General features: G+C 34.7%; 1 protein-coding gene across 5 annotated transcripts in view; it reads left to right on the top strand.

Annotated features, from left to right (window-relative positions):
* LOC124153742 (protein tramtrack, alpha isoform-like) overlaps positions 1 to 22787 on the top strand; it is a 39106-nt gene that overhangs the window by 3256 nt on the left and 13063 nt on the right. For 3 of the 5 annotated variants that reach the window (XM_046527081.1, XM_046527082.1, XM_046527083.1), the window contains exon 5: positions 3044 to 3254. In XM_046527081.1, the coding sequence (XP_046383037.1) occupies positions 3044 to 3254 (211 nt within the window). Of the gene's footprint in view, positions 1 to 3043; positions 3255 to 18724; positions 20624 to 22787 lie in introns of those variants that run through there. The other 2 variants (XM_046527085.1, XM_046527084.1) reach the window with 2 other exon arrangements.

The following is a 22787-nucleotide window of genomic DNA, read 5'->3' as shown; positions in this document are numbered from 1 at the left end:
TAGAATCTGTTCAGTAAACATGTAGTGTATGTTAAGGGACAGCTGTTATGCTCTTTGGTGATGTTATCTGGCATCGCTGGAATATGGTATGGTGTGATTCCTGACAATGTCTTGATAATATTCTCATTATTTCTCAGCCTCTCTGAAGATTTCTCATATTTTTTACATTGCTGTGCTCAAACGTAATGCAATAGCAGTTCTATCTCCCATCTGTTTTTTTTTTTTTTCATTTTCTGGCTGAAGTATCTAGGGTGCTTCTATGTTTTTGTATTTTCGATCAAATATATTCCCAAGGGAAGCTGGTGTTACTAGTGGCTCTTCCTTAAACTACCTCCATTCTGCATTACTAGAAGAGATGATTTTTCATCCTTCCTATGCTACATTCAATTCCCCTTGTGTGAATAAAAACTTGGTACTGTGGTTTTCAAGTTTACATGGGATTTTTTCTGATTTTAAATATACTCTTTAATTTTATTTCATGCATATTTAATTTGCCACCAATAATTTTCAACCTCTTTATGAAAGACAATTGAAAATAGAGCATTTTCATGCAACTGGCTTGAAGAGACAAAAATTGGCTGAAGTTTATTAATACCTTATGCAAACCATAAGTAAGCTTCTAGTTGTTGATTTTGCATTTAATTTAATTATATGGGTTAAAATTAAATCTGAAGACTGCAGGAATCAAATTCAAAACAGATTACTGCTAATTAGCCACTAATGCATGGTAGGTATTCTAGGTTATGTTCCTCTGGACTACTTATTTTAGGTAGATAGGGAATTCTTATGAATGTTCAGAGCAGGAAAGAGCACAAATGGTATCACCCTTCAGGAATATGACATATCCATAAGTGATATTTTAGCTACAAAAGCTTGCAAGAGATGCTTTGAGAAACTTGAAAAACAAGGTGGAGAAGGGGTGAGCAAACTACCTGTAATGCTAATTTGTGTCAGAGGAACTGAACAAAGAAGAATCAAGGAATGTATCATTGCCATTCTGCTGAGGTATGAGGGAAATTCGGGAAAGCTGAACATATTGCTCGGGGCCAAGCTATTGGCTTAAGTTGATCCACTATCTCTTCTGAATACGAGAACTACAAAACGGGGATCATTAAAGATGCCCTGGAGTTAAGACAAAAAATTGATTTTAAGGTAGATAAAGGACAGAGAGCTAATAATACAATGCTCCCAGTACTTGAATGGTGATGGAACATCATCAAGTATATTTAGATGAATCCCTGCCCTTGGCATAGTTAAAGAATTTATTGATGTGGTACTTAGTTGGAAATCGGGTGTGCACGTAAGTCCTTTTCGTGACACATTAAGTACATATTTCTTTCCTTCATCCAATATGGTGTTGGAAGAAAGGTTGTAATGACCCTAGTTGATGAAATATGTCAGGAGAAAGATCCTCAGCCTAGCTCATCCCTATCTTCCCAATGCAGTGTGCATTGGGTCGCACATGGCAATGTAATCGTCCATTCTATTTATGTATTTTTTTTGTTTCTTCAAATATTTTTGAAGATACGTAACTAATGGGAATTTTCCAAAATTTTGCCATGGAAACTTGAAATTATGTTTGAAGTTTATATTTTGCCTTATACATATAATGACTTTGTGTAGGATCATCTTAGTTGTTTTAGCTTTAATGGTAATGATGGTGGAATAATTATATCCTCCTAGTTTTATATAAGTGATAGAAGTTTGTTATTGATACTTTCTTCACGATTGCCATTTAAACTTCTTTACATTCCCAGTTGAAGTTTGGGTCTACTCAGACACCTGTTCCCTTGACTCAGTCCAGTGCCTGATAACACTATACCTGTCTGACTAGGGGCGGAGATAATTTTGCTTCTCTTTGCTTTGGTAGACCATTTATCTATGGCCATGAATTTTTTTTGCTTGATATTCTTATCTACTGCTTTCGAATTAAATTCTCCATTAATATTGGAGTCGTCAGCTGATATTATCATTGAAATTGTTTAAGGAATAACTATATGACAAAATATGTTAAGAGTTCCTTTTTACATTTGTATTTACTGAGCTAGAGACAAAAGGAAAGTTGTTGTAACCCTTGATTTGCAAATAACACCAAAGTGTATTCATTTATTGTACCACCATATCAGCCTACAGCTGACCGTGGACAATGGCTGTGGGTGGGGCTCACATTGCAACAAATGGTTGAAGTTACCTTCTTCCTTGAAACAAGGAAGAACACTGCTACCCGAATCTTATATGACATGCAGAACCTTTAAGATCTGCTCAGAAGTAGCATAGTGGCAGTGACACAAATGCTAGTTAATTGTTGGCTTGCGTAGGAAAATCTCAATTGAAGATGTTCAGCATGTCTATTTGGGCAGGTAACCTGCGGTTTACATTCAATATTTGTTGAGAAAGATTAGCAGGCAGGTTTCCTCCTGAAGTGAATGGTCTTGGGTGATTATAGAGTCTCTATGAACTTACATAAGTCCAACAACAGATGGCTGCTAGTAATTACTCAAGTTGGAAGAAATCATCACTACACGGAATGCATTGACCATGTGCATAACTTTTCATGAAGTGTGGTGATGAGGTGAGGAACTTATGTTGATGTTAAATTTTGATTCTTGCAGAATGCTGTAAATTCTTTAAGGTGTTATCAGCTTTATTAGTATCACTCTTCACATAGAGAATGGCTGATGTATTTGCTTTAGAATGCAGGAATCCAGATTTCTTTAATACTAAAATGGTATTTTGAATTCTTTTAGGGGTTCCTAGGACTGGTATAGTGTGGAAATTGTAATATTTAATTGCTTTTTGTGACATTTTTGTAACCCTGCTTAAATTTCCTCATTATGCCTGAACGAAATGCCAGAAATAAAGGAGAGCTATTCATTTTCAATAAAATATATTAACTTGAGGTGGAAAATTCCAAGGGGGGTTACATTATTTAGCATTAATTGCTTCTAAAGGTACAGATGATGGCAGAAATGTTGAAGTATTGGCCTGAGCGAATCAAGTGATAACCTACACCAGTAATCCAAAACCACAATTTTCATCTTAGGCATTGGACAATTCTGGTGCAGCAGCTGGGGACAATGAAGATGATTTAGAAGAGGAGGATGAGGAAGAGGGAGAAAGTCTAAAAATAGAGGGGGATGGTAGGCCATCTGACCCTCAGTCTATGCATTACCATCACATGTTGGACGTTCCCGGACCCTCTGGTTATACTCCGCAGACCCACACCCCTTCCCAGGAAAAGATGATGATGGGAGGTATGTAGATAGTTAATATTACAGCCATTTTATTCACAAGTCACCTCAGTCAGCCTCTTATTCACCTCTATCCATTGTGGTGGCATCTTAGAGTTTTAATAGAGTGGCATCTTGTGGTTTTTTTCTCATCATTTTAGTATCCGTATATCTCACTCTATTGCGGCCAGCATACCCTCTTCCATATCCAGGTTAATTTTGGCATAAGAGCAGCTCTCTACTTTTATCTTCCACACACCCAGTTTGGCGTAATTTGAAGAGATATTGTTTGAAACTGTGGCCCTTGATGAAGTTGTCTTTAAGCCATAAGTAATATGTTTTATAGGTCAAACATGATGATTGTGCCAGGTCTACCTAATCTGCCCTTATACTGGTCTATTTTTTCTTGGGAAAGCTTGATGATTTTTTTCCAGTCTCATTCAGCAGTACATCTTCTGACTTCAAAGTAATGTATTGGAATCATCATTATTATAGTCTGTTTTTCATTTATAGAGTCAGTGTATTTTAGATTTTGGTGTGATGGCCTAGTCTTATGGTCAAAATTTCATAATTAACAGTTCTACAGTTAAGCTTCACTGCTATACCTTGCTATATATAATTTCTTTTAATTCTAGTAAATTTTTTCAATTTACTTTGTGTGGAATCATCCTCGTATTTTTACTTGTAAACTAATATCATGAATTTTTTTCGATAAGTCACTAAGTAAAATGGTATAATGCACATTCTCTACTATACCAATAATGAGGAACTTGCATGGGTCGTAGATTGCTCTAAAAACTATTTTGAATAAGTCAAATGGATACATTAGCTCGCAAAAATACCTTCAGTTTCTCCATTCAACATCAAAAGAAATAAAAAAATTGCATTTAAAATCGAGAAAAATTTCTCTGAGCCGACCACTGCGCGAAGACACCCGAGCGTTGCCGAGGCCAGGCGTGACGTCATAAGTGCCTAAACAACCTTAGGGAGTAGGGAAATACGCTGAGCGCATGGTGTAAAATTTGTTTTGAGGGAGTATTTAGCCGCTCATCGTCACTTTATTTTGTTCTGTTATTCTTGGGAAAGTTTTCCTATTGCTATTGTGCCTAGATTATTACTTGGGATATTAATAATGCGGCATCGGGATGATGAAGTACAAGCGTTTCACTTCGTGTGTTTTGGTTATCAGAAAAATGGATGATAACGTTGCCACTCGTTCGAATAGTACACCTGAAATTCATCTACGTCTACATAATACCCCGCAAGCCGCCTAAAAGGCGTGTGGCATGGGGTGTTAGGACACCAGCCTTTTTTAGGACACCAAAAATTGATGCCACGACCCTCATGGAATTTGTTAAGACAAATTATTGCTATACGTCGGCGGCAAATCGAGTTGTAAAAGAAACTTGTAATACTGGAGGATAACGATCGTAAGCTGTGCTGTTGACATTAGAGTAAGCTGTGCTGTTGAATTTGGCAACGCCGGATTAACGGAGAAGGTAGTCCTATCCGTCCTACGGTACGAATTCACAGCAAAACAGTCTGCACACAATCCACATGTGAGATCGCGAATCGGTTCCGCTGCCAACACACACACAAGCTACAACCTATTTCAATAATATAGGTAAATCCATAAACAATATACTAGCATATACCATAATAATATAGTGGGAAATAGGCAAATACTCTTATCAAAAACTGGATGTCACTATCACATTCTTATATTCATCACGTACAACTTACAATAACAGAACTCGTTATGATGAATGCAACTATTTATTCACTGATTTAAACCCTTAAATTATCCCACACAGGTGACATTTCTCACTACTATTCGTTGAAATAATGGAATAACAAACTTCACACACAGTTTTTATTTCAATAGCGTGATCGTGAAATGTCATATCTACGGTGAACAACGGAGATTAGAACGCCACTGACAATTTTTACACTACTGTTAGACATTTATCGATAGCGTAGTAGCACTTTTTACAATTCAATCACAATGGAACACTGATAATTCATGGCCGATATTTTTCAACCTTGTCAAACTTTGTGCATTACAACCACTGGCACTGTGATTATTAGCAGTAGCTTAACGGGAGATGTCACGTTGAAAATAACACTATTTTGGCACAAAAATGTTCCTAGATGTCTCCAATCAGCGAGCAAAAGTTGCATTGACTGGAATTCACCCCATAATACAAGCACAGACAGTCCTAAACGACGAATTCTCCGGTACCTACGAATAAACGGATGAAGTTATTGTATATAAAAGCTAAGCGGACATTAGTAAACATCAAAATCGTTCTAATTACATACTTAAATGAATGATATGCCGTCGATAACATCAACTTACAATTAACGTATCCCCTTTCCAATGGCCGTGGGTCAGACTCCTACAACGATGTTATTTAGGTATTATCAAATTTTTGGTTTAACTGCTCCAGTTTTATATTTTATGCCCTTACTCAGATATTAATATTATAAATAATGCAAAATACGAGGGCTTCCAAGCCTCTATCGTCGGATATTTATCTTTAAATATAAAATAATCAACACGTCTAACAAACGAAGCTCTCACAACTGCTGGCAACTATTACAAACAATCACAACAATAGCTTCGCGTGATGTTTAGGCACCTTTGACGTCATCGAGGCTTCGTCGGCAGTGGCTTGGGGGGTGAGGGAGTTTTTCCCGCGCTTTAGAATTCGTAATATTTATCATTAAATATCTCGCGAAGGAAAACTCAGATTTACATGCGGTTTTCTTTGTTGTATTCAGAAAATAATTTTCTGTCCGCCTATGAAATAAAAAAAATTCATGCAAGTTCCCCATTATTAAACAATATTATAGGATCTCATAAATCCATTGTAAGCTCTTGTGATAGAATGTGAAACTAGCATTAATATGGGAAAAACAGTGGATATTCATAATGTGGTGAACTTTATCTGAATAGAGTTTGTGAATTATGGCTGCTAAGACTGGTGGAATATTTATTTTCTCTCTCAGCTTCTGTATAAGTGAAATGTGTTTTGTTAAACTTGAGCAAGATTGCATTTTTGACCTCATTTATATATTGTCAGCAAAGAATATAGGACAATCATTGCAATATTTTAAACTCACCCTCCAGATTATGTAATTCCTGAGACCGAGTTGAGTACATATTTTAATTAAAATGTAGGAATAACGTCGGAGAAACTTCTCTGTTAAATTTTATTTTAAGTTGATTCATTCCCTTCATCCATTGTGTAAAAGTGGGGCTTTACTGTTGTGCAACATTCTTACCTTGTATTGTTATCGTAGGATTGATTTTCTTATGAAAAGTGTCTTAATTTTAAATTCTAATTTTTCTTTACTTGATAAGTGAAGTTTATTTTTCTGTGGCAGTCCTCTGTTGTTTCTTCTTGCGAAGGAGAGTTAAATTTCCTTGTAAATACCTGTCTTATCTTTAATTCTTCTTGCATCCAATGGGAGAAGCAAGATACAAACTAATTATTAATATTATAGAGTGCTACATGTCAGGATATTAAGTTTTTACTGCTTCTCAAAAACTGCTATGTTATTTGGTTCCTATATTGGTCACATTGGTAAAGAATATTATTTTTTAGTACCTATTTTTTATACCACAAAGAGTTAAAAGTTATGTTGAAAATGGTTTCCACTTTTGTTCCTTATAAGCAACTTAAATTTTGTCATTTTTACAGAATAAATGTTTAAATATTCCACAAGCGTTGTACCAAATTGAATTTTCCACATTATTTTTATTTTCAAGAAGCGTTGATTCCCATTGGGCAATACTGAAGGTGTGGAATGTTAATACATTTAAAAAAAAAGTAATTGTGTCATTTGGAATGGATGGAAATGCATTTGTAGCTCTAAAATGCTGCATGATTAAAATTATTTTATAAGATTACATTTCCATGTTTGTGAATTCAGTATTTTTTTGATTCTTTGTTTAATTCTTCATTTTTGAGGTGGAATTTTGTATGATGGAGCCTTTTTTGCATATATTTTTAACATTTAAATTTATATTATTATTAAATAATTCCACGCTCTTAATGTATTGGAATAGATGGGAATGAACTTTGTTAATTTTTGTCATATGTCTTATATTGTCTTAAACATAAGGTATTTCAATATGAATGATTCCTTTTAAATATGTTTCAGTTGTGTGGTTTGTGTGAGCTGTCATATTTGTGTTAACCATAAGTATTTTTCTTTAACTTGAGCCTCAAGTTAATAGCAGAACATTTATTGATAGGATATTTTAATTTGTGATGTTATAAGATATTATAATTGCATCTAAGCTTACGTTAGAAATGATAGCTTTTTTTCTTAGTTACCTATGCTGACATTGTTAAAAAAAAGTTTATTTTTCTTTTTAACTTTATCTTTGTAAGAATGTTTATGTCCTCAGATCAACTTTTTATGGATGAATAAATGTTGAGGATAAGTACTGTTCATATGTAAAGTGTCGACAATTTGTTTGGTCAAATTTTTAGCTCTTCTTTTTAGAAGAATCTTTCCGTAAGTTGAAGTTTAATTCTAGAATCAAATTCCTGAGAATCAAAAGTATAACCTGTTATTTCTTTAAAGCAGTGGATTAGTTATTTGCTTCCACATGTGGTGCCCAGACCTAAATTTACTGTGAATGGCTGTAAATTTTATTGCCCAAACTTACTAAGGCAGAGGGAGCTAAAGTGAATATTTCCTAAGACAGGAAATCAAAATATCAATGAAAATTAGAAGGAAAATGTTATTCAAAAACCTTTTTTTTATTATCCCAGAGGATAGGTGTTTGCCTGTCAGGAGCTAGGCTAAGACTGCAATCGTTATTTGAAGCACCTATTTTTTTCAAATTGTAGCTAATTTTATGCCTATTTCTTAGAGTATTATAAGTGTCATAAGCTGATCTTCTTGAAATTTTAAAATTCCCTTCATTCCAATGAAATACAGCATACTCTCGATTATCCGGGCCATTAATGGGGAGAGGCGACATGAATAATCAGAAAACTCAAACTATCCAAACTTTCGCTTAAACTTCATTTAATTTTCATAATTCATGTAAATCTAGCAATACTATTTTTGCACATTGTCTGTTATTTAAGGTTGCTGTCCGGCATTCACAGCTATCTTTTACTGTTCTATATTTTTAGAGGCGATAACGTTATTGTAATTGTATTCCTACTGCTCTGTGTAATGCCTGGTTTTCGAAAACCGCACACCCATGTCTGCAAGATCACAGATTCAGAAAATTGGTGTGCATGAATGCTTGAAAAGTGCTATGCGACGTCAAAAACTACAATTTCAGGCACCACTTTGCATAGTCTCATCTCGTACAAGTTGCCTGGTATGCAACTGCTGCAGAACTGAATGCAATTGCGCACCGTGATGTTTAGATAACATGAACACTGAGGTTCCATGAAGGTAATGGGTACGTGATCACCTCATCGCACAACAGCACTTATAGGAAACCAAGACTTTGGGCAATTGGTCTAAGCAGGCGAGTTCATGGCTATGAATCATGCTATCTCTACTTCCACTTCCCCCGCTGTTTACACTAATGCTATTCCCTTCCTCTCCAAGTTGAACTTGACTAGCCATGGCATTAATATGTCCGAGTGCGACGAAATCTCTGTTACATTTGGGCCGTATTCAGCTGAATGCGAGGCGACAGCAATAAATGCACATTTGCAATATGAAATATAGAATCATAGATTGTAAATAACATTTATCTTAATCTGTGGTTGGTTAACCATTGAAGAATCTTCTAAATTCAATCAAGAGTTTTTTCCCGCCGCTGATTGTCGTCTGCATGCAAGAGCAGACGTTCAAGTAAACTTGAAACATTCTTTGTCAAAAATAAATAGAAAAATTTCCTTTTGTGAAGAGGATTCTAATGGAAATAATGAGCCCAGTGAAACTTACATTAAAATGCAAAAATCCTGGTGCTTAGGCGTCAGATTAATTTTTTTTGAAAAGTCGCGGTAATTGTCGAAGAGGTGTAAAACTCATGAACGGATTGGCCACAACAAAAATAACTGTAGCCGGATAATCAGCAGTCTCTGTACTTGTTTTTGTTTAATTTTTTTATTTCCAACATGGCTTTCCTTTATTTCTCAAATGCATTTAATCCATTTTCAATTTTTTAAAATCACTTTGTACTATGATAAACATTGTTCTTTATGGTACAGTGTGTTTCACCGTTGTGTTCTATCCTCTTACATGTAGTATATGCATTGTACTGTTTGTATAGTGTGTTGTACAGAGAAGTGTTTAAAATTTAAAGAAGTATTAAAAAGAATTTTCTGTAATAGGAATGGATGTAAGTTATTTCCACAAGTAAAGCCTGAAGTGATTTAGGACATTTATCTTATACAGTTGAGGACCTCGAATTCGGAAAACCAGAAATCCGGAACATTGTGTTTAGACTAGCCACCTTGTGGCACCACTCTCCGAGCCTTGTTCTGGGATGAGTAGGAAGTTAGCACACGCTATGAACATATGCTAACAACCTACGCAGGGACACGTAGGGATCTCAACTATCGAGCGCAAGAGCCTGAATGCATGTATAAATTGATTAATTAACAAAGTATATCATGAAGACCAGATATCCAGAAACCCTTTGGTCCCAAGCTTTCTGGATTTGAGGTCCTCAACTGTATAATAATGTGTATCAATTATCTATTTTGAATGTACTCAATCAATTTTTATATTGGAAAATGGTAGAACTTATCCTTGGACATACATTCAACTTTTTAAATCAGTTTTTGCTATTATTGTTGGTGTTCATGATGCATCAGTTTGGGTGTCATTCTCAAGAAAATTCAAGAAGAAAATTGTTATGGAATATCACTCAAAATGTTTATAGAGGTTGTTAATGAATGATTTCGTTTTAATGCGAGTTCACTCTACCTCAAGGTCTGCAAATGTCTCAATGGCAATGATAAGGTACCTTTTCAGGATTTTCGAGAAAATCCCAATCACATGACTTCGGTCATTTACCACATGTCAGTAACTTACTAAAAAATTAAACAGCCACTATGAGGGAATTATTAATTTTATGGAGCATCCAATTATCATGGTTCACAAAACTCATAGTGCACATCCTCATGTGCTTAATTTGATTTTTGTTGTTGGTAAACATTTTGGGTCAAAAAGCAGCAAACCCTTTCATTTGAGCGAAATATGAAGGTTTACAGTGTCTGCAGTTGAGAGTACATGTATGCTAGTTGGAAATGAAGAGTAAGTGATGGAGTAGGGTTGGTTGCTTTGGGCTGATAAATAATCAATCCGAAGAATGGTTGATCGAACATCAATTAATCTGTACTCTGCTTTAATTGCGAGTTCAATTTCCCTCTTCTTGTTCATTTATTTTGTTGAAATGATTTTTCATTTGGTTATGCAGTGGTTTTTCATTCTTAAGTAGGAGGTTAAAAGTTTCATGCTATGGTCTACATTGATAAGATTTTAGGACTATCAACTTCTAATGTTTGTAATAATGGTAAACAGTCCTAGTTTTCATATTATTATGGATATATGTTTATTGTTCCTGAGTGGATTTGAAGGTTTAAATTTGGATCTATATGCTGTAAACCGAGAGAGAAAAAAAATTCTCCTTGTCCTATTCTTTGGTGTTAAGATGTAAGACAAAATATATCCGTATCTATTTATAGGAAAAGTTAGTAGTATTTCTAAGGAATATGATGAGTTCATTTACTGACATCCCACATCTTTAAATTTGTTACCCATTTAATACCTTTATGTATGCTTGTAGTGCATAGAAGTAGACTGCATCATTAAAATGGCTGTCTATATGTTATGAGGGTTATGTCTCCTTATCCTAAAAATGTGTAAAATGTCTTAATCCCTATGTTATCAATAATAACAGTTTGGGCAGGAAAAGGGTCTAATTTAAATGTGGCTTGGTTTATTTTTAATATTGTCTTTATTCAACACTTATATTTGAGTGAGCTCTTTTGCCAATTCATTTCTCTGATTTGAAGCTCTTTTATTGATTCTAAGTTTATGTGGGAATTTGTTGCAAAAATTCAAGAAGGAAAAATTTTACCCCATTAGCTCTAAAGCTAAAGACAATGTTTTTGGAAAAGTCATTACTTTTTTCATGGTTGTCAGTATGTTGAGGTGCATGTTCTGGGAAACAGCATTCCCTGATATTTCTTGAGCAATAATTCTTTGCACGTGAAACGCTATACAATGGTGGGTATATATTAGAGATGGGTCGAATAGCAGATTTCTCAAACTCGAATATCGAATTTGAATATTAAATCATTGCTCGAATATTCGAATACCTCGAATACTAGAATTGCGCAAAGCATATTAAATGTACGTTTCTTCTTCTATTGATGAATGTATAAATAAAAAGGTATACAGTGGAACCTTGATCATTGTTTTTCAAGGGGACAGACGAAAAAAACTATGAATACGGGAATGTTTGACTAGGTTGCTTATGCAGCAGTAAAACTCAGGATTTTTGCGAGTAATTGTGATTTCCTTTAAAGGATTCAAACAGGAATTTAGCTGATTAATGGAATATTTTAATTTTATGGAGACAATTTGGGCATATAGTTGATTCAACTAACATCATAACAGGTTCCTAGGCTCTCTTTACTACCCCTCTCCTACTGTCAAGTGCTTGCGGACAATCTGAGGAGTTTTGCAAAATGCACGTGCTTCTCCCGCGGATTTTCTTCTTCTTCATTTATTTTCAGTCCATCTTTGGAAGTTCTCACGAGATAAGCAGAGGAATTTGAATTGCTATCACGGAGAAACCAAATAATCTGAGAAAATATCCCTTCGTCTGTGAGTGTGAAAATAGATATTTATAGCATGACTCATAAATTGTAACTTTATATATGTTTTCGGAAAAAAATACGGCATCAACTTCAGAGATGCTCATCTGCGAGGATATCGAGTTTCACCAGAATGCTTAGTCTCCATCGTATTTTTACATTTATTTCCTTGCGTAAAATGCTTAAATTAAGTCAGAAACACGCCGTGTTTGGTCTTATTCTTTTTTAAATTACGCGCACATTACTAATGTTTCAATCCAATGAAGGTGTAGTATCAATTGCCGAAAGTCTTTGTTAGACACCTTTTGGGCTTGTAGATGATTCATGAAGCAGTTGACCTCCAGAAATGGGGAACTTCAAAGCAGGTAGGCAGAAAAAGGTCTGTGGGGGAGAAAGAGGGAAGGGTGAAACACGATTCTATTATTCTCCTGTAACATGATATTTTATTTTGAAGCTTTTGATTTATGGTCTTAGTAATACCCTGCGTTTGTATGATTTCGGAGAGGAGGGGCCAAGGGGTGATGGATGGAGGGGGTAGCGGATTTTGGGAATTGCGCTTCGTAGTTACTATCCCATGGTACTGAGGTTCTCCTGTTGGGGGAAACCGGGGATTTTCGGATTTTTTCACCCGATCAATTTCGGTTCCCCACGTCGAATCTTTTCACCTCTCTAATCCGCGAATTTGATGTAGTTCGTCAACTTGCCTAAAACGGTGCTGCATGCTCTAAAAGAGTCCACTACGTTGTTTCTGAGTCAACTACCAACGACGTGCATGCAACAGTGTATGATGCGAAATTCAAAGTATTCGAGGCATTCGAGAAGGTACCTTAAGCATAATTATTCGAGATCTCAAATATGAAATGCTTTCTAGTATTCAAGTATTCACGGATACTATTCGCACATCTCTAGTATATATGCATCAAATATGCATTTCTCTTCTGAGTATTGTAGGCTGTGTGCATAAATTTTTAATTAAATGATAAGAACCCTTATAAAACCCGTACGGGTGAGTTTGTTCTGGTTAATGAAATGTGTCAGAAAAATCAGGAGTCAATTCACGTATCTAACCATACATGAATTGACTCCTGACCTTCCAAGCCCATGTTGAGGGTAGAGATTGCTGAGCCGGCCTTACAAGCTAGACTTGTGTGCTTTAAGAAATGAGTATCTTAATGCACATTTGAAGCTGATATCTCCGAAGCTGTTTTTTTTCTGTTGAGTTAGTTAATCATGTACTGTGAGAAGTATGTTAACCTGCTAGAAGTTGAACTAATAGTCCTTGGGCACACTTCAGTAAGGCAAGTTGCTAAAATCGAATAAATTACTGGTCCTGGATATTTAATTTCATATTTTTATTGTCTTTGGATTCTCATTTCTGACATTCACTTGAAGCCAATGAGTAGTCTGTGCTTCCATTCATTGAATATAGGTATTATTATTACCGTCATTGTTTTTATTTTCATCCATGGATGATTGTTAATTTAAATGGAAACATTTCCAACTGTAAGAAACCTTTGATTTGCTTGTGGCTAAGAAGTTCTTCATTTGACTTAAGTTAATCTTTGGTGGCATAGTTAGCTGTTTCCCTTATCATGTTATGTTGCCATGCAATTTCATTATAATCGCTCAATATAATTGCGTATCTTGACAAATTTTATTTTTTATGTGTTTACTCAGTATAGGTATAGAAAAATCTCAGTCATGATTCATATTGGATGTCGTGCAATTTTAGGTTGTTGCCATGTCTTTATTGTACATTATTGTAAAAATTAGTTCCTTGCACACACAAATATTAATTTGTTAACGTGGGTTTTAATGGTATTCCTCAGGAACTATTAGAATGGCTGGAATTTGACTTGATCCTAGTGTTGGAGATCTCCTTATGTCTGATATATATATATATTATTCGCCTGTGGCGACCTGTGTGAATGCGAATTTGAAATATATATATATATATATATATATATATATATATTATTCATAATGATATTCTGTATTTATCTAGGTTTTAATGGAATTAAGTCATGTTATAAAGTTATTATTAATAATATATTTATCAATTTTGGTTTTATACAGTATCATTTTCAGCAAGTGTAACGATTTTTTTGTTTGATTGCCTTAGAAATACTATTTTTTGATACTTTTTTTTACAATCTGTTATGGTTATTTCTGTCTCTAATTGGTTTAAGGGTTAAATATTTTTTAATTACTATTTTGTAAAGATTATTTCTAATATTTTAATAATTGAAGCTTGATAAAATTATACAGGTCATTAAGGAAGAGACTTGAATATATGACTAGTTTTTGGCACAAAGATTTCAATTGCATCATACAGTATTTGGCGAAACTAATGAACAGCACTAGAAATATCCATCTGTAATAAAATAATCCAGTCACTGTGAAAAAGGTAGCCATTTATGGTAAATGCCTTTTTTTACATTGAAGGGAATTAAACTCATACTGCAATTGAGCATTAAGGTCTTTTCTTTACTCTAATGGAACTATTTAATGGGGGATGATAACAATCCTGATTTACTAGTATTTTGCCATCATCAGTGGATGTGACTTCAGCATTTGTTAACAGTTTGGAGCTTGTTGACCTGATTGAGTCTAAGTTAATTGATTGAATCAATTACAACCCTTTTTATGTTGTGATTATTTGGATGATGATGGTTTAAATATGTTAATCATGGAGTATTGTTTATCCTTGAAGACTTGGATTGAGGGAGTGAAAAGCATTTTATACTTAAATTTAGATAATTGGTTTAATATACACCTAAATAGTACTATAGTTGAGATGAGAGCTTCCCAGCCTCATTCCGTTTTCAACTGGCTACATATGTGCAGAAGAAGTTGTTCTATAACTGAGGCATTTTCTTTCAGTTGATGATATGCATTTGAAACATGTAATTTTTCTTTGGGTGACAGTTACCGATAGCATTTATGCAGACCTAATTGAAGCAAATGTTACAATTACTTTGATGATGGTGGCTATAAATAGATTAATTATGGTTTATTGTGAGCCATTGAACAATTTGAGTGAGTAATATGCTGTTTCTACTTCAACTTTTTATCGAATTATTGTAATTACTTTAATGTCCCAATATTTATTGATGCTCTGTAATGTTTACCAGTAGCTGTGTGTGATATGTAAATATTTCTGTCTGAAAGCTGAGACTTAATTTGTGCTGTAGTTTAGTTGAATGTGTGCAAGATATATTAATAAACACCTCAGTACCATCCTAACAGGGTTAATACTCAACCAAAGGAGACGTGTATCTCAGTGTGGGGATAACTTTTATGGTAGTTGTTCCACCTTTGGATTTCATTTTTATTCCTATTGAGTGCAATAGATTTTGTGATACAAGCATAATGAGCTTTAATAATGCATGAATTAACGTAAGATGCTCTATTAAAAAGTTAGTTACTTGAAGATAATACCTAGAAGTATTTACGTTTCTTCTTGTGTGATTACACAAAACCAAGAATAACGTATTCATTGAATTTCTGAGCCAGGTTGGATTTTATAAAAGTTAAGACGATTTCTTTTCTTGCCAATGTATTACTTTTAAGCCTCTTTGTTAGATCATACACACATGTATAACATCTTTGTTGTTTGGAACTCATTTTTATTTTTAATGTAATGCAGAAGTTAAAATTCCTGCTTATCATTACCACAATATGTGAAAATCATGACATTAGATCTTTATCTTCTTCAACAACTTGGAAAGAGATTTCGCTCCTGAGGGCTGCAAGAAAAATAGAATATTCTGCATGTAGGATGTAGGTTCCAGTCAGTATGACCCTGAGAACAATCAATGGTTTCAGGTGTTCCTTGATGAAATTTTTTGATATTAAAAAAAGTAACTGCGTTAATTTCATATGGCTTGTTTTGTAATGGTGCAATGCCATCTCTTAATGATGTCATACCATGATGACACTGGTCTTGTGAAATAAAAAAGTAATGTAATTTAATATGAACCAAAGGAGGTTACAAAGGGTTAAAATATGTTGGTAGGGATGGTGTTATTCTTCAATAAAAAGTATTATTTGACGGCCATTTCAATAATGAGCATGAGGAAATGGGGACATACATGGGGAGTTCAGGGATGAATTCCACAACAGCTGTAGAATTCCCCCCTGAATCTGATCGCTACTTACCTGATCACTTGTTCCTGATTGGCAGCAGCTGAAGTATTAGTTCTAGATAGCCAATGTTGTGTTGCTAGATAATTTGAAAGATCCTGCGTAGTGCCCGCTCAACTTTTTTATTCAGGGAGGTTTTGAATGTGCTATGCAGTGGTCTTCTACTGTAGTGAACGAGAGCTTTTGAGTGCTCATTTCCCTTGAATTCATCCAATGTTCATGCTCCTCTTTTAACTTATATGTATAGTTGAGATAGTTTTAATTATCTTTTAGATGCCACAGGTTGTACCAGAGAATAGATAGTTGCCGTAGTTTCCATTTTATTTAATGCTTGGACAGTGCGAACATTTTTATATTCACTGTGGAATAAATTATTATTTCTCAAAATGCTCATAAAGTGAGGCTGACTGATGTATTGTGGAAGAGTGCTCTGTTAATTTGTCTGCTGGTAGTGCAATATATTATTATTGTATTAGTAGCATATTAATAAGTTTAAGATTTTTCACTTTTTTGCTTCCTAACAAGTATTATCACAGTTCTCATTGTATACATCTGAGTTTCCAGTTATATGCATTTATACATTCTGTAATTCGTTTTATATTTATGGACATTCCTTGATGAGTTTGCTGAATATGTTTTCTGAGCAGCTCATGGTGTTAATTAACCATCCATTCTTTGGAAAGGCCGTGACGGTATCTATTTGGGAGCTTTTGCCAGTTATGTCCAAGCCCAGCTAACTTCCTTATGAGTTAGGTTGTATTTTGTTGTGACTTGGTCTTTCAAACTTCCAATTTTGTTTGGTGGTTATTACTTTACATTCTTTTTTTATTTTTCTGGCTAGTCCCTGGGATTAGTGGTCCTGGAAGTTATATTTTCTTACGATTGGTGCTCTTGTTCCAGGATTAGATTCAAATTTTTCATGCATAGTCACGTTTGTTTCAATTTGTATTATTATTGGCCTGCTCTGTTTAAAATGATAGTAATCAATGGAAGGAGGTTGTTGCAATAATGAATGTAGTATGAGAGTTTCTTCGAGAGAAAGAAATTATAGAAAAGTTGGAAGCAAATTGAATGAGTTTTGGGCTAGGTGACCTCTTAGGTGGCCTTAATAGACTGGATTCCATGTGAAGGTGGTGTCACATAAAATCCTCCTTCACTCTATATGTTGCTGGTTTGTTTTTTAATCTCTGAATTGTAGAACTATGATGACTGGTAGTTTTGGCATGAGTTGAATTCAGTTGTGATTTTGTTAATTTTTTAGTATTGTTTACACTTACAAAAAAATGTTTGTGTGTATTGTGCGTGTATATCTGAAAGGTAACCTTTATGGATCGACATTGAAAATGGTGTATTAATTACTTTTTATATATTTTTATTATTTTAATATTTTTACCAATCGATCAATGAAACTTTTTTGTTTTGTTTGAAATGTTTTTGATAGAAACTGGTAATTCTTTCCGAAAACAGCAGTGACAGTTTTATGATGGATTAGATTATTAAAAACCTTTGAAATGGAATTTAAATCTGAATCATCATGAAGACAGTACATATTGCATCTTCTCAGTTACTTAATATAAATCCCCCCTGGTGTTTTTTTAGAGAACTTAGGGCCAATTGCATGTGACTTTGATTCAATTAAAATAAATGCAAGTAATATCATGTAGCTATTAAAATTGTTTTCATTTTTTTCTAAGGTTTTAAATGGAAAATAATGGTTTTTGAAATTTGTAGAAGTTGGGAGTTGTTTATATTGCTTTGCTTTTCTGCGGAGTGAGGTTAATTTTATTCTAATATATCTCGAATGATTTATGAATGTTTTGTTATTAGTATTAAGATTTTTTCAATGCTGACACATGTATGAATATCAGTGGAGATAAAATCTTTATGCAGACTGTTACTTATCACCATGTAGTATGCATCGCTAAGAAATTAGAAATGTAGTTATTGGCCTTGAAAGTGACTGACTCGGAATCATAATGGGCTTCAAGAAATGTTGTACAGGTTAATCTCATTGCTATTATCCTTATATTGCTATTTTTCTATATCTATCTTTGAAAGTACTGGTAATCTTCAACTTAACAGGATCCAACAAATAACTAAAAAATCTTAAAGTATTCAGCCATAAATTCTTATATTCACATGCCATGGGCTACCTGTATATTTTATTTTAAATGAACGTTGACAAGTATAATTATTCTGCAATGTGCCCAGTGTTAATAATTATTTGTTTGTTTTTCAGGGATGATTTTTTTTTCAAACCTAGGATGTAAATATGTGTGTATGTTTGACAAATAATGTTATCTTTACCGAATGTTGTACTTCAGGTATAGTTGGTTGCCTGTTACAAATGATAATCTCAGTGCTCTGTGCCATAGTCATAATTTAATTTGATTTAAATTTCTTTAGAAACCCTCGTCATCATAATAAGTGTAATGTTGAAGTTTGATAGATGAGGACGTTAATCATAAAGGGGGGAGGGAGGGGTGGGGTACTCTCGTCCCTTTCCTACCACTGACCATCTTCTACCTTCAGAAGTGACGGACCCAGCTACGTTGGCCCTGCAGTCAGTGACCTGTGAGATCTCCCCCGGTGGATGGCCTGCAATGGGTCCAGGTATGCGGCACATACAACCCATGGGAGGCATGCAGGCAGTTAATGTGCAGTCGCCAACCTCTCCCAGCTCCATCCCATCTCCAGCCTCAATGGCTGGTCTCACCAATAGTGGCACCAAGCGTATCCGCCGCTCAGAAGATGAACTTAAGAAGGCTGCTGATTGTGTTGGGCGAGGAATGACCTTCCAGAATGTATCGCACATCTTTGGTATCCCCATTTCTACCATCCGATTCTACATGGCCCGGCGAGGCATTTTGCCCCAGCGGCGGCGTGGACGAGTTCAAACCCTAAGAAGAGTGGTTCAAATGGGTAGTCCTGGCTCTGCTATGGGCGGCGCTCCAGAACTCCATGCTATAGCCATCTCCCCTCAGAGTATAGCGCCAAAGGTTATTCGCACTTACCCTGCGGCTGAAACCAAGCATACACCAACATATCATCAGTAAAACTTCCCCAAAGTTTGTCAAATTGTTGCACATCAACTGAAGTGCACAAGTACATAGGGAGGGCATCCTATCAGAGGCATTTGGTGTGAAATGCTGGATTTACCCACTCATATCTGTGCATGTTGATTTTTCTTTATAGCTGAAGGTGTGAATTAGTAGATGAGGTCTGCCTCATTTCTTCCATGAGACCTTCAGTCTCAATTCTGAAAGAGACACTGGTGTGATTGAGCTAAGTGTGTTTGCCAGAGACCAAATGTTGTGGCTATTGATCATGACAACTAGAAATGGCTGTTGTCATTTCAGTTTTGTAATTGCATGAGAAACAATGAGGAAAAATATAAAAATAATGCTTTGAAGGTTTGGGTATTATACTTGTCCTGATCTTCAGTTTTCGGTGTGACTGCACTTGAGTCCTGTTTAAAAAGTTACTGGTAGATGAAGTATTAGTGCAATGTGAAGGTTTTGCTAAAATGGGGTGCTGTGACCTTGACTACCACAATTTTTTTTAACTGAACATACCTCTCATTATAAGGCGATATTCTATTAAGAGGTCTGCCATGGCTTTGTGTACCATGAATTGTATGAATCTTTGTGGAAATTTTAGAGTAAAAGAGTGAATTTTACCTCAGAAATAATAATAATAATGATTATACACCTTTGTGAAGAGCAGTGCTTGAGATCTAATGCATTTTAAGTAAAGGATGTGTATATTTATTGTAGAGCAGTCCCTAAGTATAGACTACTTAGACCACACATATTCCTCAGTATGTGGTTCCTTTGAACATGTGCTTTATAAAAGAAAGCTTGCTCTACCTCTGTATAGTGGTTGGCTGTAGGCTGTGTGTACTGGCTTCTCTCCACTGGATTGGCGTTGTGCAGCCCTGGTAATAGGGTAGCCTCAACATTAATCTATAACATAATTTACATTTATAAACAATGTATTTGTGTGACTTTAGCATTAGTTTGAGTTAATCATAGCTCTAAAGAAGAAATATTTTATATCATCACTTTTGAATTATTTGCATTTGTATTTTACTAATGCTTTTGATGCTCTTTGTTTAAGGTTTATAATATGCCCATACTTAGTGTATGATTTAGTGTAATGTTAACCATTGCAATCATCCATCCTGATTGACTTTTCCGTAGAGACTTGAGTTCATAGGAACTCCTTTGAATTTTTATTTTAATCATGAGTAACAATTTTATTTATTTTGATTTGTTGTGTAAATCGCTGATATATAATAATCAAGAGTACTGTCATACAATTATGTATTGATCATGTTAAAGTGTCCTTACATGTGTGAAACACTGCAAACAATGGTAGTTTGATTTCAGACTGATGTATTGTCATTTTGGTAATAAATAAACAAAATAACTTGCTTTTTTCCTTGGATTGGTGCAAAAAGTTGGTTGTCAAAATTAAATTCCTCTCATGATTGCATCGTTTTCTTTTGGCTGCACCAAAGTGGGATGTGGATTTTAAATTTGTGGGGATGTGAAAGACTGCTCTTATGTTAAAATGCAAAACGTCCTGTTATGGTGTAGTTATTTGTGTACAAAGTACGAATTCTGATCTGAAACAGCCCATCGTAATAGACTTGTGAAAAATTTAACTGTTTGCCAGGTCTGGACATATTTTGTCCCGGTGGAATTGAATCTTTTTGTTTTCCATAGATATTTTATGAATGCAATTTTTATTAGCCCATGAAAATTTCATAGAGCTTAATGCAAATATTTCCGTAAATATTTTTCTACTTCACAAAATTTTAGTTTGCTACAAATAGTTGTTTGAACTGATACACCATCTGATGGATTAAATAAATAGATTTTCTGTACTGACTTGATAGAAATAATGAGTCACCAGTGGCTGCTACTTTCTTGGAAGAGGTAAAGAATTTAGTTTACATATAATAGGTTTTAGGAGATATGTGGTAGCTAGATATTTGCTAGATATGTTTTTGAAAATGCCCTCTTCTCTTTAGTCTTGAAGTCATCAGTCTTGTACTCATTAAGTTGTACATTTTGCCTGTTATCATTGTGGGTAAATACTGTGGCAGAGGTGTGACTACTGCAGTTAACATGCTGAAGGGCCTCTTGGCTCCAGCAATCACAATAATGTTCTCTGTGCATGCATTTATTTTTAATTAGGGGCATGTTTACCACCATCATTGTATTCTGTGCCTCTATGATAGTTGGCTACTTGGCTGTTATTCAGGAATTGCTGTAGTTAATGCAGTGTATTTGATATTAGGCAAAATGTAAGTTAATCATTTCACTTTGTGGCATTATTTCAAAAGATGCATCTTTCTTAGTTTATGCCAATGCGAGTTTTTCTCTTGTAAGACTCTTACTAATAGGCATTTCATTTTAGCATTTGTAAAAATATTTTTTTCTGCAAGTAGTTCTGAATAGCTTTCAGTATTTGGAAGCATGTGGTAGATTTTGTCTATACAATGGTAATAATGAATGTGTTGCATTCATTGAAGTGAAGCAAATGTAAGAATTGTAGTCAATCAGGATTATGTTAAAAATACAAGAAAGTTTTTTCATAATTTCAGATGTAATTACATCTTTTGGTATTAGCAAAGCTCAGAAAAGTTGTGTGACAAAATAGAGTTCCACTGGTGAATGCTTAACATTGTTGTCATTACACTTAGTAGAATTCTTCAGTTGCCTTCTGTTAATATTGCCTTATATGAGAAAAGAAATCAATAAATACTATTTCCATCTCTAACTTGGCACAATATATTAATCACTATCCCTTTGGTGAAGGTTTGTGAACCCCTATTTGCGGTAGATGTAGTATATCAATGCACTGGTAATGATAGTTTTAATTCTAAACATGAAATCTCAGAGTGGAGTTCATCTAAGATTGAGTTTTAAGGGGGTGGGTTATTTGTAGGGAATAGAGTAGATTCCGAAAAAAATTACAGTAATCTTATGATGGATCATTCATCCAATTAATGATCAACTAATTTATATTTCAATGTGCTTCATGGTCAATTTTATCCCTGTTATTTATTTATCCTGTAACGAATTCCTCACATTATTGATTTGTCTTCACAGGTCTTGTGAAAGTAAAAACCATTCATTTTTTTACATTATTGATGTGGCCATATTTTGAGCTTCCATAGTGGTGTAATGAGGCTCATCCAGTGGTGTAGCCAAGAGGGGTCCGGACCCTCCCCCCCCCCCTGAAATATAAAAATACAATCATTTTCCTTCATAAAAGAAAACAAAATATTGAAAAATCTTGAATTTAAAAAATATTTCTTCACCAAATGAAGTTTTTTTCGATTATGAAAAGTGTTAAAATTAGTTTAAAACCCAATACTTAGTACTCTGTTTTTCAAAAATTTCCCCCCCCCCCTGGTTTTGGACCCCCCCCCCCCGAACGAAATTCCTGGCTATGCCACTGGGCTCATCACAGCAAAAATGAAAGCTACTGAAATATATTGCTCTGCAATAATGAAAATACTTGCTCACACTAAGTTTTTCATGCTAATTGTATCAGCTATTGCAGAAAGAAATAATGTTCT

Source organism: Ischnura elegans, chromosome 2, assembly GCF_921293095.1.
Source record: "Ischnura elegans chromosome 2, ioIscEleg1.1, whole genome shotgun sequence".
NCBI lineage: Eukaryota > Metazoa > Arthropoda > Insecta > Odonata > Coenagrionidae > Ischnura > Ischnura elegans.
This window is presented reverse-complemented; position numbering and strand designations above follow the sequence as displayed.